Source organism: Symphalangus syndactylus, chromosome 3 (assembly GCF_028878055.3).
Source record: "Symphalangus syndactylus isolate Jambi chromosome 3, NHGRI_mSymSyn1-v2.1_pri, whole genome shotgun sequence".
Classification (NCBI taxonomy): domain Eukaryota; kingdom Metazoa; phylum Chordata; class Mammalia; order Primates; family Hylobatidae; genus Symphalangus; species Symphalangus syndactylus.
The window spans coordinates 91,956,668-91,980,092 of NC_072425.2; the positions used below are offsets into that span (position 1 = coordinate 91,956,668).

Here is a 23,425-nt window from a genome sequence, read left to right on the forward strand (position 1 = left end):
AGTGTATTAGGAATCTAAACTTTTGGTGTGTTTAATGTAGAAAAGTAAGATCTTTGATTTTAGAATGTCCATGATTTATGTGTAGTATTGAATTATTTGTAAACATTGAAATCCTCTGTTATAATTTATTTTAGTTCTTTTTTGCTGAATTTCGAATTTCTTTTAAATGCCTTTAAAAATATTTTCATGAATTTTTGGCAGAGGGGATTATATTACTTTTCAGGGAAAGGGCAATTGTTTTGTTCGTACTTTAAAATAATCTTTTAAATAGCAAGTTTATGATGAGTTAATACAGAGTATAAATTTTCACATTTTCTCCTTTGCTTTTATAGTTTGAGAAAACTGTTAGTGATTTATGTTTCTGTTCCAGACAGACAACTTACAAAGGAGTTTATTTTGGTAATTTAGGCTTTAAGAAAATAACTGTTATTGTGTTTTTTTTCTTTTTATTAGTAAGGTTTAATATTTTAAAGTTTCTGAAATAAATTGTTGTTTTAATGGATAGTGTCATATTTCCTTGGTATATTAGTTTGGTAGGGCTGCCCTAATAAAATACTGCCAACTGGGTGGCCCAAACAACAGAAATTTATTTTCTTACAGTTCCAGAGACTAGAAATCAAAGATCAAGGTATTGACAAGTTTGGTTTGTCGTGAGGCCTTGCTTCTTGGCTTGTAGATGGCAGGGTTCTTGCCGTGTCCCTACGTCGCCATTTCTCTATGTGATGCATTCCTGTTGTCTCTTAGTGGGTCCAAATTTTCTTTTCTGATAGGATACCAGTCAGGTTGGGTTGGGGCCCACCCTAAGGGGCTCATTTAAACTTAATCATCTCTTTAAGAGCTTTATCTCTGAATTCAGTCACAGTCTGAGGCACTGAATGTTAGAGCTTCAACATGAATTTGAGGAAATACAGTACAAGCACACAAGACCTGCTAATGCCAGAAAAAAATATGTATTTTCTAAAATTGAGTCAGTAGTTTAATGTGGATAGGTCATATTGCAGGAAATATCTCTTAGGATACCTTGAAAAAGTAAATTTGCTTCCAAAAAACTTTTTTTTCACATGTGATGTTCAGTGAGGATCCATTTCTAATACTTTTGTGAATCACCAAATTTGAGAATATTGCTATAGTTAATGTTTTCTCTATAAATTACCTCTACTCTTTCTTGGTTTTCCTCCCAATACTGGAGTAAAAAAACTGCTTTTACCTTTCATGTGTAACATATAATGAACTTGTTCACATTTTAGCTCCAAGCAGCCATCAGATTTGTCCTTCTTTTAATAATGTATCAGAATCTTCCATTTGGGGGATGGAAATTATCCTAATCCTTTTCATTTCTCTTCTCTTTAATCTCTGCACCGAGAATTAGTTTTCTTTACAGAGACGTTGTTTTCAACAAATAATTCTTTTAAAAAGTTTGTTTGACTTTAGGATATGTATCACAAGGGAGAAGTGGTGAGGCTGTTTGAATTTCAGTACTAGGCTGTTGGTCAGGTACAGTCACTAGTTAAATGACTTTGCTCTTAAACTATTTTAGCAGCTAGTATGGTTAAAAAAAAATCTGTGTTTTAGCAAGGCATTACAGATTACGATGATGGACCTTTGAAGGTGCATCCAAATGTTAAGTCCATAAGTGCTAGACTTATGGTATACACATTTACTTAGTGTTTGTGATTTTACAAAGATAAAGTACATGCTGACTGTTCTTAATTTTTTTTGGTTAGTGTAATCTATGAGTTTATGTTTAATGTGGTTGATGGGGCAAAGGTATCAATATTTATTATAATTGTGTATACATAGGGTTATAATATAACTACTATCTTTATTTTGAAAATTGCCTTTTTATTTGCTAGTACTTCACAGGTCAAAGGCTTAATTAAGGAAAATATTTTTTAAAACCTTTTATTATGAAAATTTTCAACAATGTCAATATTAGGGAGAATATTAAATGAAACCCCACATGGTCAAAATCCATCTTCATCATTTAAGCAAATCTGTCATTCTTGATTTAAAATACTTTTTAAATAAATAATATTAGAACTGTGTTTTGAGTATATTTGGACAATGTTTTTTATTTTCTGATTTTCACGTAATATATTGCAAAATTATCTGTTGAAGATGGTTTTTTTTTGTTGTTGTTGTTGTTGTTGTTTTTTGAGGTGGAGTTTGGCTCTTGTTGCCCAGGCTGGAGTGCAATGGCACACTCTTGGCTCATCACAACCTCTACTTTCTGGGTTCAAGCTATTCTCCTCCCTCATCCTCCTGAGTAGCTGGGATTACAGGTGCCAGCCACCACGCCCAGCTAATTTTGTATTTTTAGTAGAGACGGGGTTTCTCTATGTTGGTCAGGCTGATCTCAAACTCCCGACCTCAGGTGATCCGCCTGCCTCAGCCTCCCAAAGTGCTGGGATTACAGGCGTGAGCCACCGCACCTGGCCTGAAGATGTTTTTAATATGTAGAGAAATCATCACTTGGGAAAACCTTTTGTCTTTATAAAAAGTACTGTTGAATGTATTTTGTCTTACAGTTTGAAAGTCTCTCAAGCATATTGAAACTTCCTGGAAAAAAGACTTTTAATAATATGGATAGAGATTTTTTAGAAAAGAGAAAAAAGGATCTAAATGCATATTTGCAGGTAAGCTCATGCTTACTATAATCCACAGATTTTCATTTAATATAGCACACAGGTATAGAATGTTTTTCATTTAATGTAGCACACAGAATGTTTTTACTGTAATCACAAGGTAGCAACCACTTTTGTGCAGCATTCAAATGTGACGTGCAGTCTGCTTAGTAATTTGTAAACATTATTTCTGTGTGTACTGATTAACTTAGAAGTTTTCTAGACACTCCATGTTAGGGATTTTGCTTGTTTGTGTTTAGATAAATGCACATGCCTGTCTTCTCCTGGCTCAAACATTTGAATTTTTTTTTAAAGTGCTAAATGTTTGTATCATGTATTTACAAGATTCTTAAGAAAAACCACCTTTTCCCAAATCTTTTATCCTAAATGTATCTTTCAGATGTCGCTGTATTATATACTTCTTAGCTAATGAACTCAGTATGTCAGAACTTGTTCCATTGAAGGAACCAAGCAGAATGTTGTTACATTAGCAGTTGTGAAAGCAGTATTTTGTTTGGGGCTTCCATATAACACTTGAATGTTTTTGTTTGGATTATTTTATGTACTTTATTTCATACCATTTTTATTTAATGTTTTGTTTGTTTTGAGACAGGGTCTTGTTCTGTCACCCAGGCTGGAGTGCAGTGATGCAATCATAGCTCACTGTAACTTTGAGCTCCTGGGCTCAAGGGATCATCCTGCCTCAGCCTGCTGAGTAGCTAGGACTACAGGTGCATGCCACTGTGCCTGGCTAAATTTTTAAATTTTTTTTGTAGAGATGGGGTCTTGCTTTGTTGCCCAGGCTGGTCTTGTATTCCTGGCTCGAGCAGTTTTCCCACCTCAATCTCCAAAAGTGCTGGGGTTACAGGCATGAGCCACCTTGCCCAGCTTATTTAACGTGAACTCTAGAATTGTTATGCAAATAATGTAACGGTTTTCTAACGTGGATCTTCTTAGTATAAGCTATAAGACCTGAAAATAAAATAGTAAATATGTTCGGACAACTTTCACATTAGATACACTTAAAGTCAAAATAGCTGATATAAAGAATATATATAACAAACTGTTAATTGTCATAAAATTATTGGTGACTTTATCCTAACTGTATAATTGGGTTTTTAAAAATATAAATCAATATTTTTTACTATACATTCTTAAAATTTATGAGCTAAAATGATAAACAATAGTAATTTCTAGCATCCTGTCAGTTTAAGATAATCTCTTCTTTTTTTTTTTTTTCTTGTTAGTTACTGTTAGCTCCTGAAATGATGAAGGCATCCCCAGCTTTAGCTCACTATGTGTATGATTTCCTTGAGAACAAAGCCTACAGTAAAGGAAAAGGGGATTTTGCTCGCAAGGTAAGTAAGCAGACCACTGCATTGGGTTTCTTTTTAGGTCTGTTTTCTTACTTTGTTTGTAATAAAAGAAAATAAATTTAGATTTGTATGTGTGTTTTAAAACTAGAAAATTTTATTAAGTTCTCCTCGGCATGTTTATCACTATTGATAGGAATATCTACATATAAACTCCTGTCTTGACATGTTGATTATAATTCAGCAGACGCTTGAAAGGAAGAAAAAAAAAGTTTGAAATAGTACATGAAGAAAAATTTGCCTGAGACAAGTCACAAGGTTTTCGTTATCTTTAGAGGGAAATGTTTCATTCTGAGAGAAAATGTAATTTACTTGGAATAATGATAAAAATATTAAACAGGATATGTTCTGAAAGTGTTTATGCCTCTTAAAATCATTATTATATAAAATATTTTAAATAATTTAAAATAGGATTTAAGACCTATACTTGGAATAAAATCGTAAGGTAAGACAGTAAATAAGTGCTTAAATTAGGTAGGATAGCTTAGTGGGTAAGAATACAAGCTTTGAAATCAGGCAGTCTTTTGGTTCAAATCCCTGCTCTACTATTTACTAGCTGTGACCTTGAGCATGTTACTGAACCTTTGGTACTTCAGTTTACTCAAGAAATGAAGATTTAAATTTCATTAGAGCATTATGTGAATTGTGCAATATTCTGTATATTACAGTGCCTGCAAAATAATAAACCTCTGAATAAATGTTTGCTCTTAGTAATACTAGCAATAGGAGCAGGAGCAGCAGTGGGGGAAGCTGGTATTATTTATACTACTCTTTGTATTTTATCACTTTTTATAAGTCTGAAATTATTTCAAAATGAAAATGTAAAAAGAACAAGGACTTTCTCCTGTTATTTGTCCCCCTAAAAAGACCAACTTTTTAAAAAAGATTAAGGAATTCATACAAAATAAGTAAGAATTAACAATTATAAGAAGTTTGGGCCAAGCACAGTGGCTCATGCTTGTAATCCCAGCGCTTTGGGAGGCTGAGGCGGGTGGATTGCTTGGGCCTAGGAGTTCAAGACTAACCCTGGTAACATAGCGAGACCCTGTCTCTACAAAAAGTAAAAAATACTAGCTGGGCATAGTGGTGCACACCTGTAGTCCCAGATACTCAAGAGGCTGAGGTGGAAGGATCGCTTGAACCCGGGAGGCCAAGGCTTCAGTGAACCATGGTCATGCCACTGCACTCCAGCCTGTGTGACAGAGCAAGACCCTGTCTCAAAAAAAAAAAAAGAAAGGAGTTCATATGATTACTTTAGGATTTTTGATTGTATAGTTTGGTGCAAAAGTAATTGCAGTTTTTGGACATTTAAAAAAAAATGGCAAAAACCACAATTACCTTTGCACTAACCTAATAACATTTCTAAGTTAGTGTTTTATTTTAATAATAAGTTCTAGGGTGTGGACCTTACAATGGAGGGGAAAAATATACGTTGCTTTTCTGTGTATTTCATGATTGAAGTGATTGAGTTAAATTCCAACTTGGAACAGTTTTATTGTCACTAGAGATGCATTTTAGTGTTCCATGTTTTTTATGCTTATATATCTTTCCTCCTCTAAAGATTATATCCATTTTAAGATAAACTAATAAATTGATAACAGCTTTTGGAGATAAAAGAAATATTAAAGTACACTTTTTTTTAACCAAACAGCAATAGCACATGTGTATGTCCCAACAGTTATGCACCACTTTTTTTTTTCGTTTTTTATTTTTTATACTTTAAGTACTTGGATACATGTGCGGAATGTGCAGGTTTGTTACATAGGTATACATGTGCCATGGTGCTTTGCTGCACCCATTAACCTGTCATCTACATTAGGTATTTCTCCTCATGCTATCCCTCCCCTAGCCCTCAACCCCCTGACAGGCCTGGTGTATGATGTTTCCCTCACTGTGTCCATGTGTGAGAACATGGCAGTGTTTGGTTTTCTGTTCTGTTAGTTTCCTGAGAATAATGGTTTCCAGCTTTATCCATGTCCCTGTAAAGGACATGAACTCATCCTTTTATATGGTTGCATAGTATTCCATGGTGTATATGTGCCACCTTTTCTTTATCCAGTCTATCATCGATGGGCATTTGAGTTGGTTCCAAGTCTTTGCTATTTTGAACAGTGCTGTAATAAACATAGGTGTGCATGTGTCTTTACGGTAGAATGATTTATCATCCTTTGGGTATATACCCAGTAATGAGATTAATGGGTCAGATGGTATTTCTGGTTCTAGATCCGTGAGGAATTGCCACACTGTCTTCCACAATGATTGAACTACTTTGCACTCCCACCAACAGTGTAAAAACGTTCCTGTATCTCCACATCCTCTCCAGCATCTGTTGTTTCCTGACTTTTTAATGATTGCCATTCTAACTGGCGTGAGATGGTATCTCCTTGTGGTTTGATATGCATTTCTCTAATGACCAGTGATGTTGAGCTTTTTTTCATGTTTGTTGGCTGCATAAATGTCTTCTTTTAGAAGTGTCTGTTCATATCCTTCGCCCACTTTCTGCTGGGGTTGTTTTTTTTTTTCTTGTAAGTTTGTTTCAGTTCTTTGTAGATTCTGAATATGAGCCCTTCGTCAGATGGATAGATTGCAAAAATTTTCTCCCAATCTGTAGGTTCCCTCAGTTCATGCTGATGGTAGTTTCTTTTGCTGTACAGAAGCCCTTTAGTTTAATTAGATCCCATTTGTCAATTTTGGCTTTTGTTGCCATTGCTTTTGGTGTTTTAGTCATGAAGTCTTTGCCCATCCCTATGTCCTGGATGGTATTGCCTAGGTTTTCTTCTAGGGTTTTTGTGTTTTTTAGGTCTTACGTTTAAGTCTTTAATCTATCTTGAGTTAATTTTTGTATAAGCTGTAAGGAAGGAGTCCAGTTTCAGTTTTCTGCATATGGCTAGCCAGTTTTTCCAGCACCATTTATTAAATAGGGAATCCTCTCCCTATTGCTTGTTTTTGTCAGGGTTTTCAAAGATGAGATGGTTGTAGATGTATGGCGTTATTTCTGAGGCCTCCGTTCTGTTCCATTGGTCTATATATCTGTTTTGGTACCAGTACCATGCTGTTTTGGCTACTGTAGCTTTGTAGTATAGTTTGAAGTCAGGTAGCGTGATGCCTCCAGCTTTGATCTTTTTGCTTAGGATTCTCTTGGCTATATGGGCTCTTTTTACTTCCATATGAAATTTAAAGTAGTTTTTTCTAATTCTGTGAAGAAAGTCAATGGTAGCTTGATGGGGATATCGTTGAATCTATAAATTACTTTGGGCAATATGGCCATCTTCACAACATTGATTCTTCCTATCCATGAGCATGGAATGTTTTTCCATTTATTTGTGTCCTCTCTTACTTCCTTGAGCAGTAGTTTGTAGTTCTCCTTAAAGATGTCCTTCACATCCCTTGTAAGTCGTATTCCTAGGTATTTTTTTCTCTTTGTAGCAATTGTGAATGGGAGTTCACTCATGATTTGGCTCTCTGTTTGTTTATTATTGGTGTATAAGAATGCTTGTGATTTTTGCACATTGATTTTGTATCCTGAGACTTTGCTGAAGTTGCTTATCAGCTTAAGGAGATTTGGGGCTGAGATGATGGGTTTTCTAAATACACAATCATGTCATCTGCAAACAGAGATAATTTGACTTTCTCTCTTCCTATTTGAATACCTTTTCTTTCTTTCTCTTGCCTGATTGTCCAGGCCAGACATCCTTCCAATACTGTGTTGAACAGGAGTGGTGAGAGAGGGTATCCTTGTCTTGTGCCGGTTTTTAAAGGGAATGCTTCCAGCTTTTGCCCATTCAGTATGATATTGGCTGTGTTTTTGTAATAAATAGCTCTTATTATTTTGAGATATGTTCCATTGATACCAGTTTATTGAGAGTTTTTAGCACGAAGGGCTGTTGAATTTTGTCAAAGGCCTTTTCTGCATCTATTGAGATAATTATATGGTTTTTGTCATTGGTTCTGTTTATGTGATGGATGACGTTTATTGATTTGTGTATGTTGAACCAGCCTTGCATCCCAAGGATGAAGCCAACTTGACTGTGGTGGATAAGCTTTTTGATATGCTGCTGGATTCAGTTTCACAGTATTTTATTGAGGATTTTCACGTTGATGTTCATCAGGAGTATTGGCCTGATATTTTTTTTTGTTGTGTCTCTGACAGGTTTTGGTATCAGGATGATGCTGGCCTCATAAAATGAGTTAGGGAGGACTCCCTCTTTTTCTGTTATTTGGAATAGTTTCAGAAGGAATGGTACCAGCTCCTCTGTACCTCTGGTAGAATTGTACCTCTGGTAGAATTTGACTGTGAAGCCATCTGGTCCTGGGCTTTTTTTTTCTTTGGTAGGCTATTAATTACTGCCTCAATTTCAGAACTTGTTGGTCTCTTCAGGGATTCGACTTCTTCTTGGTTTAGTCTTGGGAGGGTGGATGTGTCTAGGAATTTATCCATTTCTTCTAGATTTTCTAGTTTATTTGTGTAGAGTTGTTTATAGTGTTCTCTGATGGTAGTTTGTATTTCTGTGGGATCAGTGGTGATATCCCCTTTATCATTTTTTATTGTGTCTATTTGATTCTTCTCTTTTCTTCTTTATTAGTCTGGCTAGCCCTCTACCTATCTTGTTGATCTTTTCAAAAAAACCAGCTCCTGGACTCTTTGATTTTTTTGAAGCATTTTTCATGTCTCTATCTCCTTCAGTTCTGCTCTGATCTTAGTTATTTCTTGTCTTCTGCTAGCTTTTGAATTTGTTTGCTCTTGCTTCTCTAGTTTTTTTAATTGTGATGTTAGGGTGTTGATTTTAGATCTTTCCTGCTTTCTCATGGGGGCATTTAGTGCTATAAAATTTTCCTCTAAACACTGTTTAGCTGTGTCCCAGAGATTCTGGTATGTTGCATCTTTGTTCTCATTAGTTTCAAGGAACGTATTTATTTCTACCTTTATTTTGTTATTTACCCAGTGGTCATTCCAGAGCAGGTTGTTCAGTTTCCATGTAATTGTGCTGTTTTGAGTGAGTTTCTTAATCCTGAGTTCTAATTTGATTGCACTGTGGTCTGAGAGACTGTTTGTTATGATTTCCGTTCTTTTGCATTTGCTGAGGAGTGTTTTACTTCCAATTATTTGGTCAATTTTAGAATAAGTGCGATGTGGTGCTGAGAAGAATGTATATTCCATTGACTTGGGGTGGAGAGTTCTGTAGATATCTGTTAGGTCTGCTTGGTCCACAGCTGAGTTCAAGTCCTGAATATCCTTGTTAATTTTCTGTCTCATTGGTCTGTCTAATATTGACAGTAGGGTGTTAAAGTCTCCCACTATTATTATGTGGGAGTCTAAGTCTCTTTGTAGGTCTCTTGCTGTATGAAACTGGGTGCTCCTGTATTGGGTGCGTATATATTTATTATAGTTAGCTCTTGTTGCATTGATCCCTTTACCATTATGTAATGCCCTTCTTTTTCCCTTTGTTGGTTTAAAAGTCTGTTTTATCAGAGACTAAGATTGCAATACCTGCTTTTTTTTTTTTTTTTGCTTTCCATCTGCTTGGTAAATATTCCTCCATCCCTTTATTTTGAGCCTATGTGTGTCTTTGCATGTGAGATGGGTCTCCTGAATACAGCACACTGGTGGGTCTTGACAATTTATCTGATTTGCCAGTCTGTCTCTTTTCATGGGGGCATTTAGCCCATTTACATTTAAGGTTAATATTGTTATGTGTGAATTTGATCCTGTCATTATGATGCTAGCTGGTTATTTTGCCCATTAGTTGATGCAGTTTCTTCATAGTGTCAATGGTGTTTACAATTTGGTATGTTTTTGCAGTGGCTGGTACTGGTTTTTCCTTTCCATGTTTAGTGCTTCCTTTAAGAGCTCTTATAAGGCAGGCCTGGTGGTGACACAATCTCTCAGCATTTGATTGTTTGTACAGGATTTTATTTCTCCTTTGCTTATGAAGCTTTATTTGGCTGAATATGAAACTCTGGGTTGAAAATTTTTTTCTTTAAGAATGTTGAATATTGGCCCCCACTCTCTTCTGGCTTGTAGGGTTCCTGCAGAGAGATCAGCTGTTAGTCTGATGGGCTTCCCTTCGTGAGTGATCTGACCTTTCTCTCTAGCTGCCTTTTACATTTTTTTCCTTCATTTCAACCTTGGTGAATCTGACGATTATGTGTCTTGGGGTTGCTCTTCTCGAGGAGTATCTTTGTGGTGTTCTCTGTATTTCCTGAATTTGAATATTGGCCTGCCTTGCTAGGTTGGGGAAGTTCTCCTGGATAATATCCTGAAGAGTGTTTTCCAACTTGGTTGCATTCTGCCTGTCACTTTCAGGTACACCAATCAAACTTAGGTTTGGTCTTTTCTCATAGTCTCATATTTCTTGGAGGCTTTGTTCATTTCTTTTCATTCTTTTTCTCTAATCTTGTCTTCACACTTTATTTCATCAAGTTCATCTTCAATCTCTGATATCCTTTCTTCCACTTAATCGATTCAGCTATTGATAGTTGTGTATGCTTCACAAAGTTCTCGTGTTATGTTTTTCAGCTCCATCAGATCATTTATAATCTTCTGTACATTGGTTATTGTAGTTAGCAATTCAACCTTTTTTCAAAGTTCTTAGTTTCCTTGCATTGGGTTAGAACATGCTCCTTTACGTCAGAGGAGTTTGTTATTACCCACCTTCTGAAGCTTACTTCTGTCAATTTGTCAATCTCATTCTCCATCCAGTTTTGTTCCTTTGCTAGTGAGGAGTTGTGATCCTTTGGAGGAGAAGATGCGTTCTGGTTCTTGGAATTTTTAGCCTTTTTGCACTGGTTTTTCCTCTTCTTCTTGAATTTGCCTACCTTTGGTCTTTGATGTTGCTGACCTTCAGATGGGTTTCTTTGTGGACGTCCTTTTTGTTGATGTTGATGCTGTTCCTTTCTGTTTGTTAGTTTTCCTTCTAACAATCAGGCCCCTCTGTGGCAGGTTTGCTGGAGTTTGCTGGAGGCCCACTCCAGACGCTGTTTGCCCGAATATCACCAGCAGAGGCTGTAGAGCAGCCAAGATTGCTGCCTGTTCCTTCCTCTGGATGCTTCATCCCAGAGGGGCACTCTCCAGATGCCAGCTGGAGCTCAGGTGTCTCCCAGTCAGGAGGCATGGGGGTCAGGGACCCACATAAGGAGGCAGTCTGTCCCTTAGCAGAGCTTGATCACTGTGCTGGGAGATCTGCCGCTCTCTTCAGAGCCAGCAGGCAGGAACGTTTAAGCCTGCTGCAACTGTGCCCACAACCGCACCTTTCACCAGGTGCTCTGTCCCAGGGAGATTGGAGTTTTATCTATAAGCCCCTGTCTGGGGTTGCTGCCTTTCTTTCAGAGATGCCCTGCCCAGAGGAGGAATCTAGTGAGGCAGTCTGGCTACTTTGCTGAGTTGTGGTGGGCTGCGCCCAGTTGGACCGTCCTTGAGGCTTTGTTTACACTCTAAGGAGAAAACCACCTCCTCAAGGCTTAGTGGGTGCCCCTCCCCCCACCAAGCTCTAGTTTCCCAGGTCGACTTCAGACTGCTGTGCTGGCAGCAAGAATTTCAAGCTAGTGGATCTTATAGCTTGCTAGGCTCCGTGGGGGTGGGATCTGCTGAGCTAGACCACTTGGCTTCCTGGCTTCAGCCCTCTTTCCAGGGGAGTGAACGGTTCTGTCTCAGTGGCACTCCAGGCACCACTGGGGTATGAAAAAAACTCCTGCAGCTAGCTTGGTGTCTGTCCATATGGCTGCCCAGTTTTGTTCTTGAAACCCAGGCCCCTGGTGGCATAGGCACCAGAGGAAATCTGCTGGTCTGTGAGTTGTAGAGACTGGGAAAAGCGTAGTATCTGGACCAAAAATCACCGTTCCTCAAGGCACAGTCCTTCATGGCTTCCCTTGGCGAGGGGAGGAGTTTCCCAACCCCTTCCACTTCCCGCATGACGCGACGCCCCACCCTGCTTCAGCTCACCCTCTGTGGACTGCACCCACTGTAACCAGTCCCAGTGAGATGAGCTGGGTACCTCAGTTGGAAATGGAAAAATCACCCACCCTCTGCATTGATCTCGCTGGGAGCTGCAGACCGAACTGTTCCTATTTGGCCGTCTTGCCAGCCACTCCCTTTTGTTTTTTTAATTAATAATGGACTCTACCTATCTTTCTGATTCATTTCTGGCAATCCACAATAACACACGTTTTTCTTAAACCATATTGGTGATAACCAAGGTCATGTTGACCTCTTTAGAATGTCAGAATAATTTTTATGCATATTAAGAATTTGGGGTTTCCAACTTTATTTCCTTTTTGGCTAAATGATAGTTTAATATTTTTTTCCTTAATTATATTTCACTGGAAATTAAATAGCTATTAAAGTAGATCATCTGGAAACATTTTATCAGTGGCTATTCAGAACTTGAGAAATAATACTTTATAACACTTAATTTGGTCACACAATGTATCCTAGCTTTGGAAAATCTGTGAAACAATTTTTAGAAAAAGTAACTGACAAGTAGCCTTCCTCCTTTGTACACAGTATCTTTCTATCCAGTTTTGTATCATGGTGAAGGTATTTTAAGCTATAATTAGAGATCTAAATTCAAGTTAAAATAGCATTGTGTATGTTGCTAACAATACAGATAACTCAGCTGGGGTGGTAATTGAATGAATACACAGCATCTGTGTAAGGACAGCTAAGTGTACACTTATGCTGGCAATCCATAATCTCCTGTGCATGATCATCTGAAAGTTTTTCTTTTTTTCTAAAAATCTACTTTAAAACAAATCTTGTTTTTGGAAATGTTTTCATACAATGATGGACTTTGCTTTTATGCTTATGAAATTCTGCCTCTTTCATGGTTAAGCTACAGAGTCACCTTTAGAGGTTTTTCATTCTTCTTACCCCACTTCCCTCCTAATACAAATGCTTGGGCTTTACCTTTTGGTGGGGAAAACAAACAAAAAAAAGGCTTTAGTACTTCTGGGATGCTACACAGACAACTATTTTTAATTATTAGGAAATTCATTATATAGATTTACTTTATCTTAGAGTATCAGTGGTAGTATAGCCTCATGCCTAGATAAGCATGTGAGATAGTATTCATTTAACCAATTCATAATAGGTAAACTCCAGTTTCTGCTGTGAAGTGTAAGATGTATAAATTTCTAAAATATTTTTGAGGATATCACACTATTTAAACTCAGGTTGGAGATTAAATTGGAATTCCTGCCTTTTATGCTTCTGAAATGCTATTTCTTCTGTGAACATTTTAGCTTATTAGCAAGGTGGCAATTTTTTCCCAAGCTGCACATTTTAAATGTTGCATTGTCATGCTTAATGCTTATCTCTCTTTAGAATTCTACGCTATGTTTTCATGACTTAGCTTATTTATATGTTATTACCATTTAAAAGAAAAGGCCACAGTGTTGCAAATAATGTCCCGATTGATTTGAACATACTATTCTGGTTGACCAAAAACTACAGTATATAGAATTAGAATTACATATGTGCATGCACACACACACACACGCGCGCGCGCACACACACACACACACAATCATTAGCCACACATGAGAATTAACTTCATCTTTTTATCTTTATATTTCTCTCCACCCGTGGTCATGTTTTTCAAATCCTTATTCAAGCCAGTTTCTGTCCTATGGTTTTACTCTGAGTTGTACTGTGACAGTCTCTTCTAGGGTTGGATGTTCCGTCAAGCATATCTATGGTACTATTGGCTGAACTTAAGCCAGGGAGTAACCAACCAAAACTCTCAGCCCTTGTACAGTTATCTTGAAATTCACTTTTTATTAATACTCGCTTTACCTTTTCTAGTTTTTCTTGATGGAAGCCATGAAAATAAAATTAGAGTGAAGGAGTTTTGTCTTCTTATCATCTATTAACGTTGCTATGATTCCTAAGCAGTGAGATTCAGTTTTGTTACCGTTATTCATTTTTTTGTTTTTGCATGAAACATAATTTGTTTTCACTGGTAGCTTTTATGATGGTTAACAATTTTTTTTTTTTTGGAAAATATTTCTGTAGTTTTGTATGACTTTGGTTTTGTGTCTTTGATTTCTTTATTTCTGTTAAAAATCTCTCAGTCTCATCTGCATCTCTAGTTTGGTTTCTGCATCTCTAGTTTGGAAAACATAGAGTGCAACAATAGAAAGATGCAGTAATTTTCTGGTCTATATTATATCGTTACATTTTAAAAGTACAGAAATGTTGTCTTCAGTGTGTCTTAAAAATGTATTTTCAGCTGGGCACAGTGGCTCATGCCTATAATCACAGCACTTTGGCAGGCTGTAGAGGGAAGATCACTTGAATCCAGGAGTTTGAGACCAGCCTGGGCAACACAGTGAGACCCCATCTCTTAAAAAAAAAAGCCAGGTATATTGGTAATGTTGGTACACACCTGTGGTCCAAGCTACTGGGGAAGGTGAGGCAAGAGGATGGTTTGATCTCAGGAGTTCAAGGCTGCAGTGAGCTCTTTATTAATTTAAATTATTTTACATTTTATACCATTTTTGCTTTCTGTCACTCTGAAGATTTTCAATTCCTTTTTATATCTCTGATCATATTTCCTTTTACAGTCTTTGTATTCCACCTTGCTAAGATAAGATTTACATGTCTGATTTGCAACGTCTCTTTTCCTTCTTTGTAATGAACTTCAAATTTCCTCTGTAGATTTTAATTGCACATATAATGTATTCTAAAATTATTTTAAAAAATAAATCTTAAATACTTACTAGTTATTTCAGTGTTCTGTTTATTTTACCTGTTTTCTGTTCAGTATCTACTCAAAATACCTAACTGTTGCCTTGACCTGTGCCAGAAGTATATAGTGACTAATTCTAGTTGCATCAGTTTCTGTTTTGGAAAACATTTTTTTTCTTTTACAATTTTGAATGGAAAACTTTTTTTATTCAAAATTTCCTTAATAAGAAGGCAGCCAAAGCTTATATTGATTTTCTAAGAATAAACTCATCTGGCAAATTTTCAAATTATATATGTGTATGTGAAAATACTTTTGTTTTTTGTGACAAGGGTCTCACTTTTGCCCAGGCTGGAGTATATGGAGTGCAGTGACATAATCACAGCTCACTGCAGCCTTGAACTCCTGAGATCAAACCATCCTCTTGCCTCACCTTCCCCAGTAGCTTGGACCACAGGTGTGTACCAACATTACCAATATACCTGGCTTTTTTTTTTTTTTTTTTTAAGAGATGGGGTCTCACTGTGTTGCCCAGGCTGGTCTCAAACTCCTGGATTCAAGTGATCTTCCCTCTACAGCCTGCCAAAGTGCTGTGATTATAGGCATGAGCCACTGTGCCCAGCTGAAAATACATTTTTAAGACACACTGAAGACAACATTTCTGTACTTTTAAAATGTAACGATATAATATAGACCAGAAAATTACTGCATCTTTCTATTGTTGCACTCTATATTTTCCAAGGCTTGTCATTTGGATAACAACTCTGGTACAATAAAGTCATGGTGTAATATCTTTTTTCCCTTTAGATGGACACTTTTGTAAATCCGCTTCGCAATTCTATGAGGAATGTTTCAAATGCAGTTAAATCCCTTCCTGATAGCTTGGCAGAGGGAATGACTAAAATGTCAGACAACATGGGCAAAATGTCAGAAAGATTAGGTCAAGACATAAAGCAATCATTTTTTAAGGTAAGAAGACATTTTCAGTAATGTCTAAAGCAAACTATTTTTAAGTCAATAAGATGTATTGAATTCTGGTTGGATTTATCTTATTTCCTTAACCTTATTTCTTTTCCAAACATTGCTAGACACATAGTCTCATAAAGAATAAAAAACTAAAGAGAAAAATTCTTACCAGAAATGAGTATTATAAAATCCACTTACTTGTTAGTCTCTGCTGTGGTAGGGTTTTAAAATTCATTTAAAACAAAAACTTAAAATTAGTAAAGTTAACATTCTTTATCTTGTTTTATTTTATTATGACATTTTTATCATAAAGTACTATTAAATTTAGTAGCAAACAAATTCTGTCGTGCAGATGAGTTATACTAGTATTCACTCAGGAAGCATAAAGTCTTACTTCTCCTGATTTACATGATAGAATGATTACCAGATCAAAGAGAAGAAAAGTTCATCATTACCATCAATCTCTGGGCTCATACATTACTGGGTATAGACTGCGTGTCATAGAAGAATTTCACAGGGAGATTTTTTTTTTTAATTAACACACAAAGGTACTGGACTGTGTAGTTTGTTTAATTCCTTATTAACATTTTAAAAATCATTTTGACATAGTTATTTGAAGTTGTAATCAAGGCTATAAAACATAGGTATTAGAATTTTGTACTTGATAGATTATGCTTGAATGTAGGGGAAATGTATATAAACATAGGTTTTCTTTAAGAGCCACTCCTTAAATTGTGTAAATCATACTTTTCTGTTAATTCTCATACTTTCTCTGATGCCTTATTTTTATTTCTATTTGTGAGGAAGTATACTAACACTGAAATCAGTATTGTTGAGTCCCACTTCTGCTGTTCATTACTCATATGAATTTGTACAAGTCACTGAAGTTTTCTAGGCCTCTTTGTCGTCACCAGCAACTTGAGATGGTGTTGACAATCCTTCCTGTGCTGACAAATGATTTTCAGCTAATACTGATCTTTCTGTCCTTCTTTCCATCTAATATTTTGTTAATTTCTTAAACATATTAACATACTATATCAAAAGCTCTTTATGGTAAAAAGAAAGAAGATTGGAGCTCTGTTCCCTGGCAGTACTACTAACTACAGACATGCATCACTTAACAACAGGGATATATTCTGAGAAATGTGTCATTGGGCGATTTCATCATCTGGGAGCATCATAGAGTGAACTTACACAAACCTAGATGGTATGTGTAAGTTCCACAAACCTACTTCTCACCTAGGCTATATATAGTATTGCCTATTGCTCCTAGGCTACTAACCTTTACAGCATGCTACTGTACTGAATACTGTAGGCATTTTAACACAATGGTACACAAATGTGTATCTAAATATATCTACACAGAAAAAATGCAGTAAAAATATAGTATTACAATCTTATGGGACCACTGTGGTATTGTTGAACAACACATCGTTATGCGATACATGACTTTTTGGCTTTCAAGTCATTTAACCTTTCTTAGCTTTGAATTCTTCTAAAAAATATGGGAGTTTGACTGACTAATTTTTCTTTCTAACTCAAAGTCATTTATTTTGTAAAGGAGAAAACCCTTTTAGTAATGAAATAATTACTCTTTATATTTGGTTCCAAATTTTAGATTGTTAAATTTGGCTTATATATCGTACCAAAAGTCAGATCAAATGCTGATACTCATTTAGGTTTATGATTGTGTTGTGTTCTTTCACTGTCTGCTTTAGTGTGTTTACTTTGTGTGTTTGGTTTTGTTTTTAGGTGCCTCCTTTAATTCCTAAGACTGATTCAGACCCTGAACATCGCCGAGTTTCGGCTCAACTTGACGATAATGTGAGTTAATTTTATTCTTGGTAGTATTTAGTTTAAGTCATACTTGGCATATCTTTTTAACTTTTTAATGAAGTGTAATATGTATCATTAATGTGCACATATTGTAAGTGTTAAGCTTGATGAATCCTTACAAACTGAACATGCCCATGTAATTAACACTCTAGTAAAAAAACAAGATTACCACTACTCCAGAAAAGCCCTTCATCCTCTGTTCCTGTTAGGACCTTCTCCTCCACTAGCGACCATCACTATCCTGACTTCTACTCTGCTTTTATACTTTGTATATATGAAACTGTAAGGTACATGTTTCATGAAGTCTGGCTTTTTTTGCTCAACATTGTGATGTTCTTCCATGTTGTTTTGTGTGATTTTAGTTTCTTCATTCTTGTGGCTTTATAGTGTATCATTTTGTAAATGTAGTACAATCTATTTGTTGTATCATGAATAATACTTCTGTGAACATTGGTACATGTCTGTACATGTTTCTATTGGATCTATACTTAGGAATGAAATTGCTGTATCAGGATATATATATATATATATATAAGTTCAGTTTTAGTAGATAGTGCCAAGTACTTTTTCAAATTATTTGTACCACTTACATTGCCATCAACAGTACATGAGAGTTCCAGTGTTCTACATCCTGCCAATACTCAGTATTTTGTCTTTTTAATTTTAGCCATTCTGGTTGTTATATTTCATGTGAATTTGCGTTTCTGTGATAACTGTTGAAATGTTAAACATCTTTTTATATGTTTATTGGCCATTTGAATGTTCTGCCTTACGCGTCTGTCAAGACCTTTTGTCATTTTTCTGTTAGCTTAGCTGTCTTAGTTCTTAGCTATCTTAGTTCTTTTGGTTAGTAGGAGTGCTTTATGTAATCTGAATGTGAGTTGTTTGTCAGATACATGTAATACATTTTCTTCTCTCTAGGTTTCTTTCTTGTGCTATATATGTAATCTGTGCCTATTGCAGGGTCACAGGGATGTCCTAGAATTTTCTTTAAAAACCTTTTTTGTTTTACTGTAACAACATTTAAGTTTGCAGTTCATGTGGGATTGATTTTTGTATATGGATTGAGGTATGGGTCAAGTTGATCCAAGCACCATTTACTGAAAACGCCATCCTTTCCCCACTGTACTGTTTCTCCCTTATCATTAATCAGGTTACCGTATATGTTTGGATCTGTTTTATTCTGTTCTATTAAGCAGATTTATTTTAAGGTTGTAATTATCTCCTTTCTGTTTCTAATTGAATTTGTTTGTAATCAACTGTCTTAATCAAAAATAATATTTTCATTTGCTTTTTCAAGATTATTTTAGGATGTTTATTATGTTTGTTGATGGTATAATATCCATAACATGGTACCTTTGGTATGTGGTTTTTACAATTTAGCTATTTATTAGATTTTCATATGGCACCAAACTTGTAGGAATATACTTGATCAGAGAATACAGAAGTTTTTATTCTGTCTCAGTAATGAAATGGGTCTCCCTCTCCCACTGGTTTTGATTAAACTGTATGATTTCAGTTTTTGAAATGGAAGGTGCACTAAGGAGATGTTTACAACATGACAGTGAAAAATGTATAACTCATGCTTTCTTGCCAGTATTTAAATTACAGTGTTGATGAGGAAATAATTGGAAACAGTTTCTCAGTGATGAATTATAAAATTACTAACAGTTATATGTGGTACTAAATCTGTACCTGCTTTTTATTTTATACATATTTTTTTGCATCAAAGCATTCTGATCATCTTCCTTTTTACCTTACTGGTTGTATACTCCAATAATAAAAGTGTACTGACTTTTATTTGCTAAAAGCTAAAAGAAAATTCTAGTAATTTAGTAAACTATGCCATTTGTAATGTGAATTTAGTTGTGTGATGGATTGAACTTCAGCATCTTTTTCCTGAAAGTACATAAATACATACAATTTACTAACTAAGCAAAGTACATTATTCTGTATCATTCGTGTTTTGTTCTATTAAATATATGGAGATGTTGAGAATATCTTATTATGAAAAAGATGCATCAGAAAATAGACAAAGGGTCTAGCATTTGCATTATCAAACTCATACAGTCTCTTCCAATAGTAAGAACCAAATCATCCTTTCCTAGGACCATCATGAATCTACTTTGCCTTGAAAATGTTAAACTATAGCCTTAAAATTTATTCATTATTGTGGGGCTATGAAGTTCTGTATTCTGTCAATGACTACTAGAAATATTTTTTCTACATTAGAATTTAATGTCAAGTTATGAGGGCTAAAATGTAACTTGTTCTCTGACTTGTGAAATACCAATCATTTTGTAAAAGCAACAAAAGTAACAATTCATAGTAGATAGCTAGCTCAAACTTATTCTTATTTCTTCCCATATTTTGTTAGGTGGATGACAATATTCCACTTAGGGTAATGCTGCTTCTCATGGATGAAGTATTCGACTTAAAAGAAAGAAATCAGTGGTTGCGAAGGAATATCAAAAACCTACTTCAGCAGCTTATTAGAGCTACATATGGTGATACTATTAATAGGTACCACTCTTTCCTCCTCGCTTTTAATCTGATCTTACTTAGCTATTAAACTCTTACTTCTGGAAGTAGATTGCTCAACCTTTGTAGGAGAATTTTTTTCTCTGGGCCTTTTAAGAACATCATTAAAGCAGTCTGTTGCTCTCAGGGATAATTTACATCCAAATTAAGTTGCTTGCGCTATGAAAGTCATGTTTAGTTTTTTCACCTTCTAAAATTTTAATCTTACTCATTTACATTAATTTACTTTCAGAAAAATAGTTGACCATGTTGACTGGATGACTTCACCTGAACAAGTAGCCGACTCAGTGAAACGTTTCAGGTATATCTTAAGACACAGTCACTTCTTTCAGGTAGTACAGAGTTTAGCATTGTTACCACTAATTAACTTTCATTGCTTTTGTTTCCTTCCTGGACATAAAGTTGGTTTAGTTATCATTGATGAGCAAAAAGACTTCTAAGAATGATACTAAACATTTGTCTTATGAACCTATTGATCTTTGTTTCTTTAAAACCAGGATAGGAAAAGTATAGAAGAAAGATCTTTCAAATGATAGGCTACATTTTATCACAGTACCATGGCTGTAAGATAATTGAAATATTGACCTAAAAATGGTACGGTTGTATAATCAAATATCTACTTTTGGGGATTAGTTTTTCTCAGTTGTATTTGCTAACCTTCATTTTAAATGAAATTTTTTTAAGTAAGTCTCTCTGGCTATGTTCTAATTTTTTATTAAATATTGGAACCTCTACAAGGAACAAAAATTAAGTAGCTACTCTACTTCATATTTCTTTCTACAAAAAATACTGAGCCCCTCCTCTGTGCCTAGCACTCAGCCCATTGCTGAGATAAGATGCAGTCCCTTGAGGAAAGTACAGATAGTAGAGAAATAAACCTCTTTTCTAAAAGTGAAGATAAGCAATGCATACAAATTCATGGCATCATGTATTTTGAAAGGAAGGAAAGGAAGCAAGAAGGGAACTATCAGTATTAAACACTAAGTTCTTGGCACTGTGCACAGTACTTTATGTATGCTTTCTGATTTTATGCCATTTTACGAGGTAGGTATTTTTGTCTCTATTTTGTTATAAGGAAATCGAGGATTAGAGAAGTTGAATAGGCTCTCAGGCTACAAAGTGGGGAATCTGGTTTCTCTAATCTGAAGCTAAGTTTCTTCCCACTGTACCATACTGTTTCCAAAACTTGGACTAGCTGCCCTGGCATGTTCATTTTATTTCAGGGTAGGTAAATGATGTTTCTCTGGAGTGGTGATTCTCAGCTTTGGCTGTTCATTGGAATCACCTGTAGAGCTTTAAAAATTACTAATGCCTAGATCCCATGTCCAGGCAGTCTGACTTAATTAATCCAGTGAAAGGCCTGAACATTAAGAGCCTGTAAAGCTCTCAGGTGCTTCTAATGTGTAAAGTTAAGAACAGCTGCTCTGGGGAGTCTTGCCCTTACCACAGATTCCAGATGAAAGCTTAGTTTTTGTGCTCAGTCCCTGCCTTCAGACCAAGAATTAGGGAACAGGAGTAAAGCACACTGAAAGTTAAGAAGAATGGGTTGTTTTACGTGTGAAAGGACCATTATAGTCAATCCATCTGTAAGTTGTGGGCTTGGAATTTAGTATTATGTAGGCTTAATTATAAGAGGAGTAGGATGGCATAACTGAAGGAGATAGCTGTTAAACTCTAAGGCATTGAAATTCAAAATATTGTTGGGTTGCATTTGGATGAGATGTTCGATCAGCAGATGCCCACTTTGAGTTTAAATGGCTGTGATATAGTCATCTACGTATTCCATTTTGCTGTCTTCATTAGTGTTATGAACTGCATTGGTGCTGAATTTATCTGTTATTTTTCTTGTGTTTGTTTTTTTTGAACCCCTAAAATTGAACCCTACACTTAGTTGATCTTTGTTGGATATCATTATAGCTATATATTATTATTCAGAAACTTTTCTTTCTGTTCACATTTGTATTTTCTGTAGAAATTTGAAATAATTTTATCAACTTGTATCATTAGAAAATGAAAATGTTTACAAAATTTATTTAATCTTCTCAAATAGAGATGCATTTTGGCCAAATGGCATTTTAGCAGAGACTGTTCCATGCAGAGATAAAAGTATTCGAATGAGAACAAGAGTAGCAGGAAAAACGAAATTACTTGCAATTATGCCAGGTGAGTGGGCATGTATAGTTAAAAATCTCTATAATTTGTCATTCTTCTGAATTTTTAGCATTCATCATGCCAGTGTAACTGCCTTTTGATTATAACAACTACCTTTTGATGGCTTAATACATATCAGGCACTGTACTAGGCATTTCTCATATATTCTTAATCAGTCGTCATAACAGTACTGTAAAGCTAAGAACTGTTAACATCACCTCTTTATATGTGAGGAAACAGAAGCTCAGAGAGGTTAAATAACCTATCCAAGGTTTATAGCTACTAAGCAACAGTTGGTGTTCTGACTCGGCTTTAAGTGATGTGAAAGCTTATGCTTTTAGCCACTTCGCTCTGCTGCCTTGAAACATATTGGGAGTTAAGCTAAATAAATAAAATACATGACAGGTGAAAGGGCTAATAAAATATAAAGTATGAATTTTTCAGGAAGAATATTTGTTCTACTTAGGAAAACAAATTATTTCAAAAACTCCATTTACATAGAAACAATTGATTGGCTGATTATTAATCTTTATTAAAATATCCCAAACAAAGTATACTTAGTAGCATTTTGTTGGTCTGATTTTAGTGACTTCATTAGGGTACAGCTATCTCACTACCTTAGATTTACTTTTTCTCGTTTTTCTTCTTTCAATCAGAGAAGTTATATAATGTAAAAAGCAATTTAATGTGGCTGGGAGGTGGTGATGGTTGTTTTGCCCCTTGTTAATGAATATCTTTGAAAATGCCTACATGTCTTTTCTCTGTATTTTAATTCTGGATGTAGAGAATGAACAGACATATTTGTACATTCTTTAATATCACACAATACCAATTTTTTTCTCTGATTTTGTTTTCTTACATATATTTTCTCTATAAATTTTAATGACCAGCTTTCCTTTCTGTCAATTAAATTAAAAATTTGCCACAATTTTAATTCTTACCTATATACTGTTTCTTTGCTGATAAAAAAGCAAATTATAGAAATAACATTTTAGAAAAATAAGAAACAATTGCTTAGGATATTATTTAATATACTATTATAGTAAACCTGATTGTGCTATATAGACTGACTCAGTTATCTAGCTGGAAGAAATCTTTATTCACTAAATATTTATTGAAAGTTATTATGTGCCACGTGCTGTTCTTTGCACTTATGTTTGCCTTCTTGGAGCTTACTTTACAGTAGAAATAGAGAGACTCAAAAGAACACACAGAACAAATAAATGGAACGTAGTATGTTAGGTAAGTGGTA

General features: G+C 35.4%; 1 protein-coding gene across 6 annotated transcripts in view; it reads left to right on the forward strand.

Moving 5' to 3' along the window:
* The window catches only part of SNX13 (sorting nexin 13), a 154,306-nt gene that overhangs the window by 126,144 nt on the left and 4,737 nt on the right, over positions 1-23,425 (forward strand). For all 6 annotated transcript variants that reach the window (XM_055272508.2, XM_055272515.2, XM_063637043.1 and 3 more), the window contains 7 exons: positions 2,529-2,636; positions 3,872-3,982; positions 15,487-15,648; positions 17,398-17,469; positions 19,859-20,004; positions 20,255-20,323; positions 22,073-22,185. In XM_055272508.2, the coding sequence (XP_055128483.2) occupies positions 2,529-2,636; positions 3,872-3,982; positions 15,487-15,648; positions 17,398-17,469; positions 19,859-20,004; positions 20,255-20,323; positions 22,073-22,185 (781 nt within the window). The remainder of the gene's footprint in view (positions 1-2,528; positions 2,637-3,871; positions 3,983-15,486; positions 15,649-17,397; positions 17,470-19,858; positions 20,005-20,254; positions 20,324-22,072; positions 22,186-23,425) is intronic.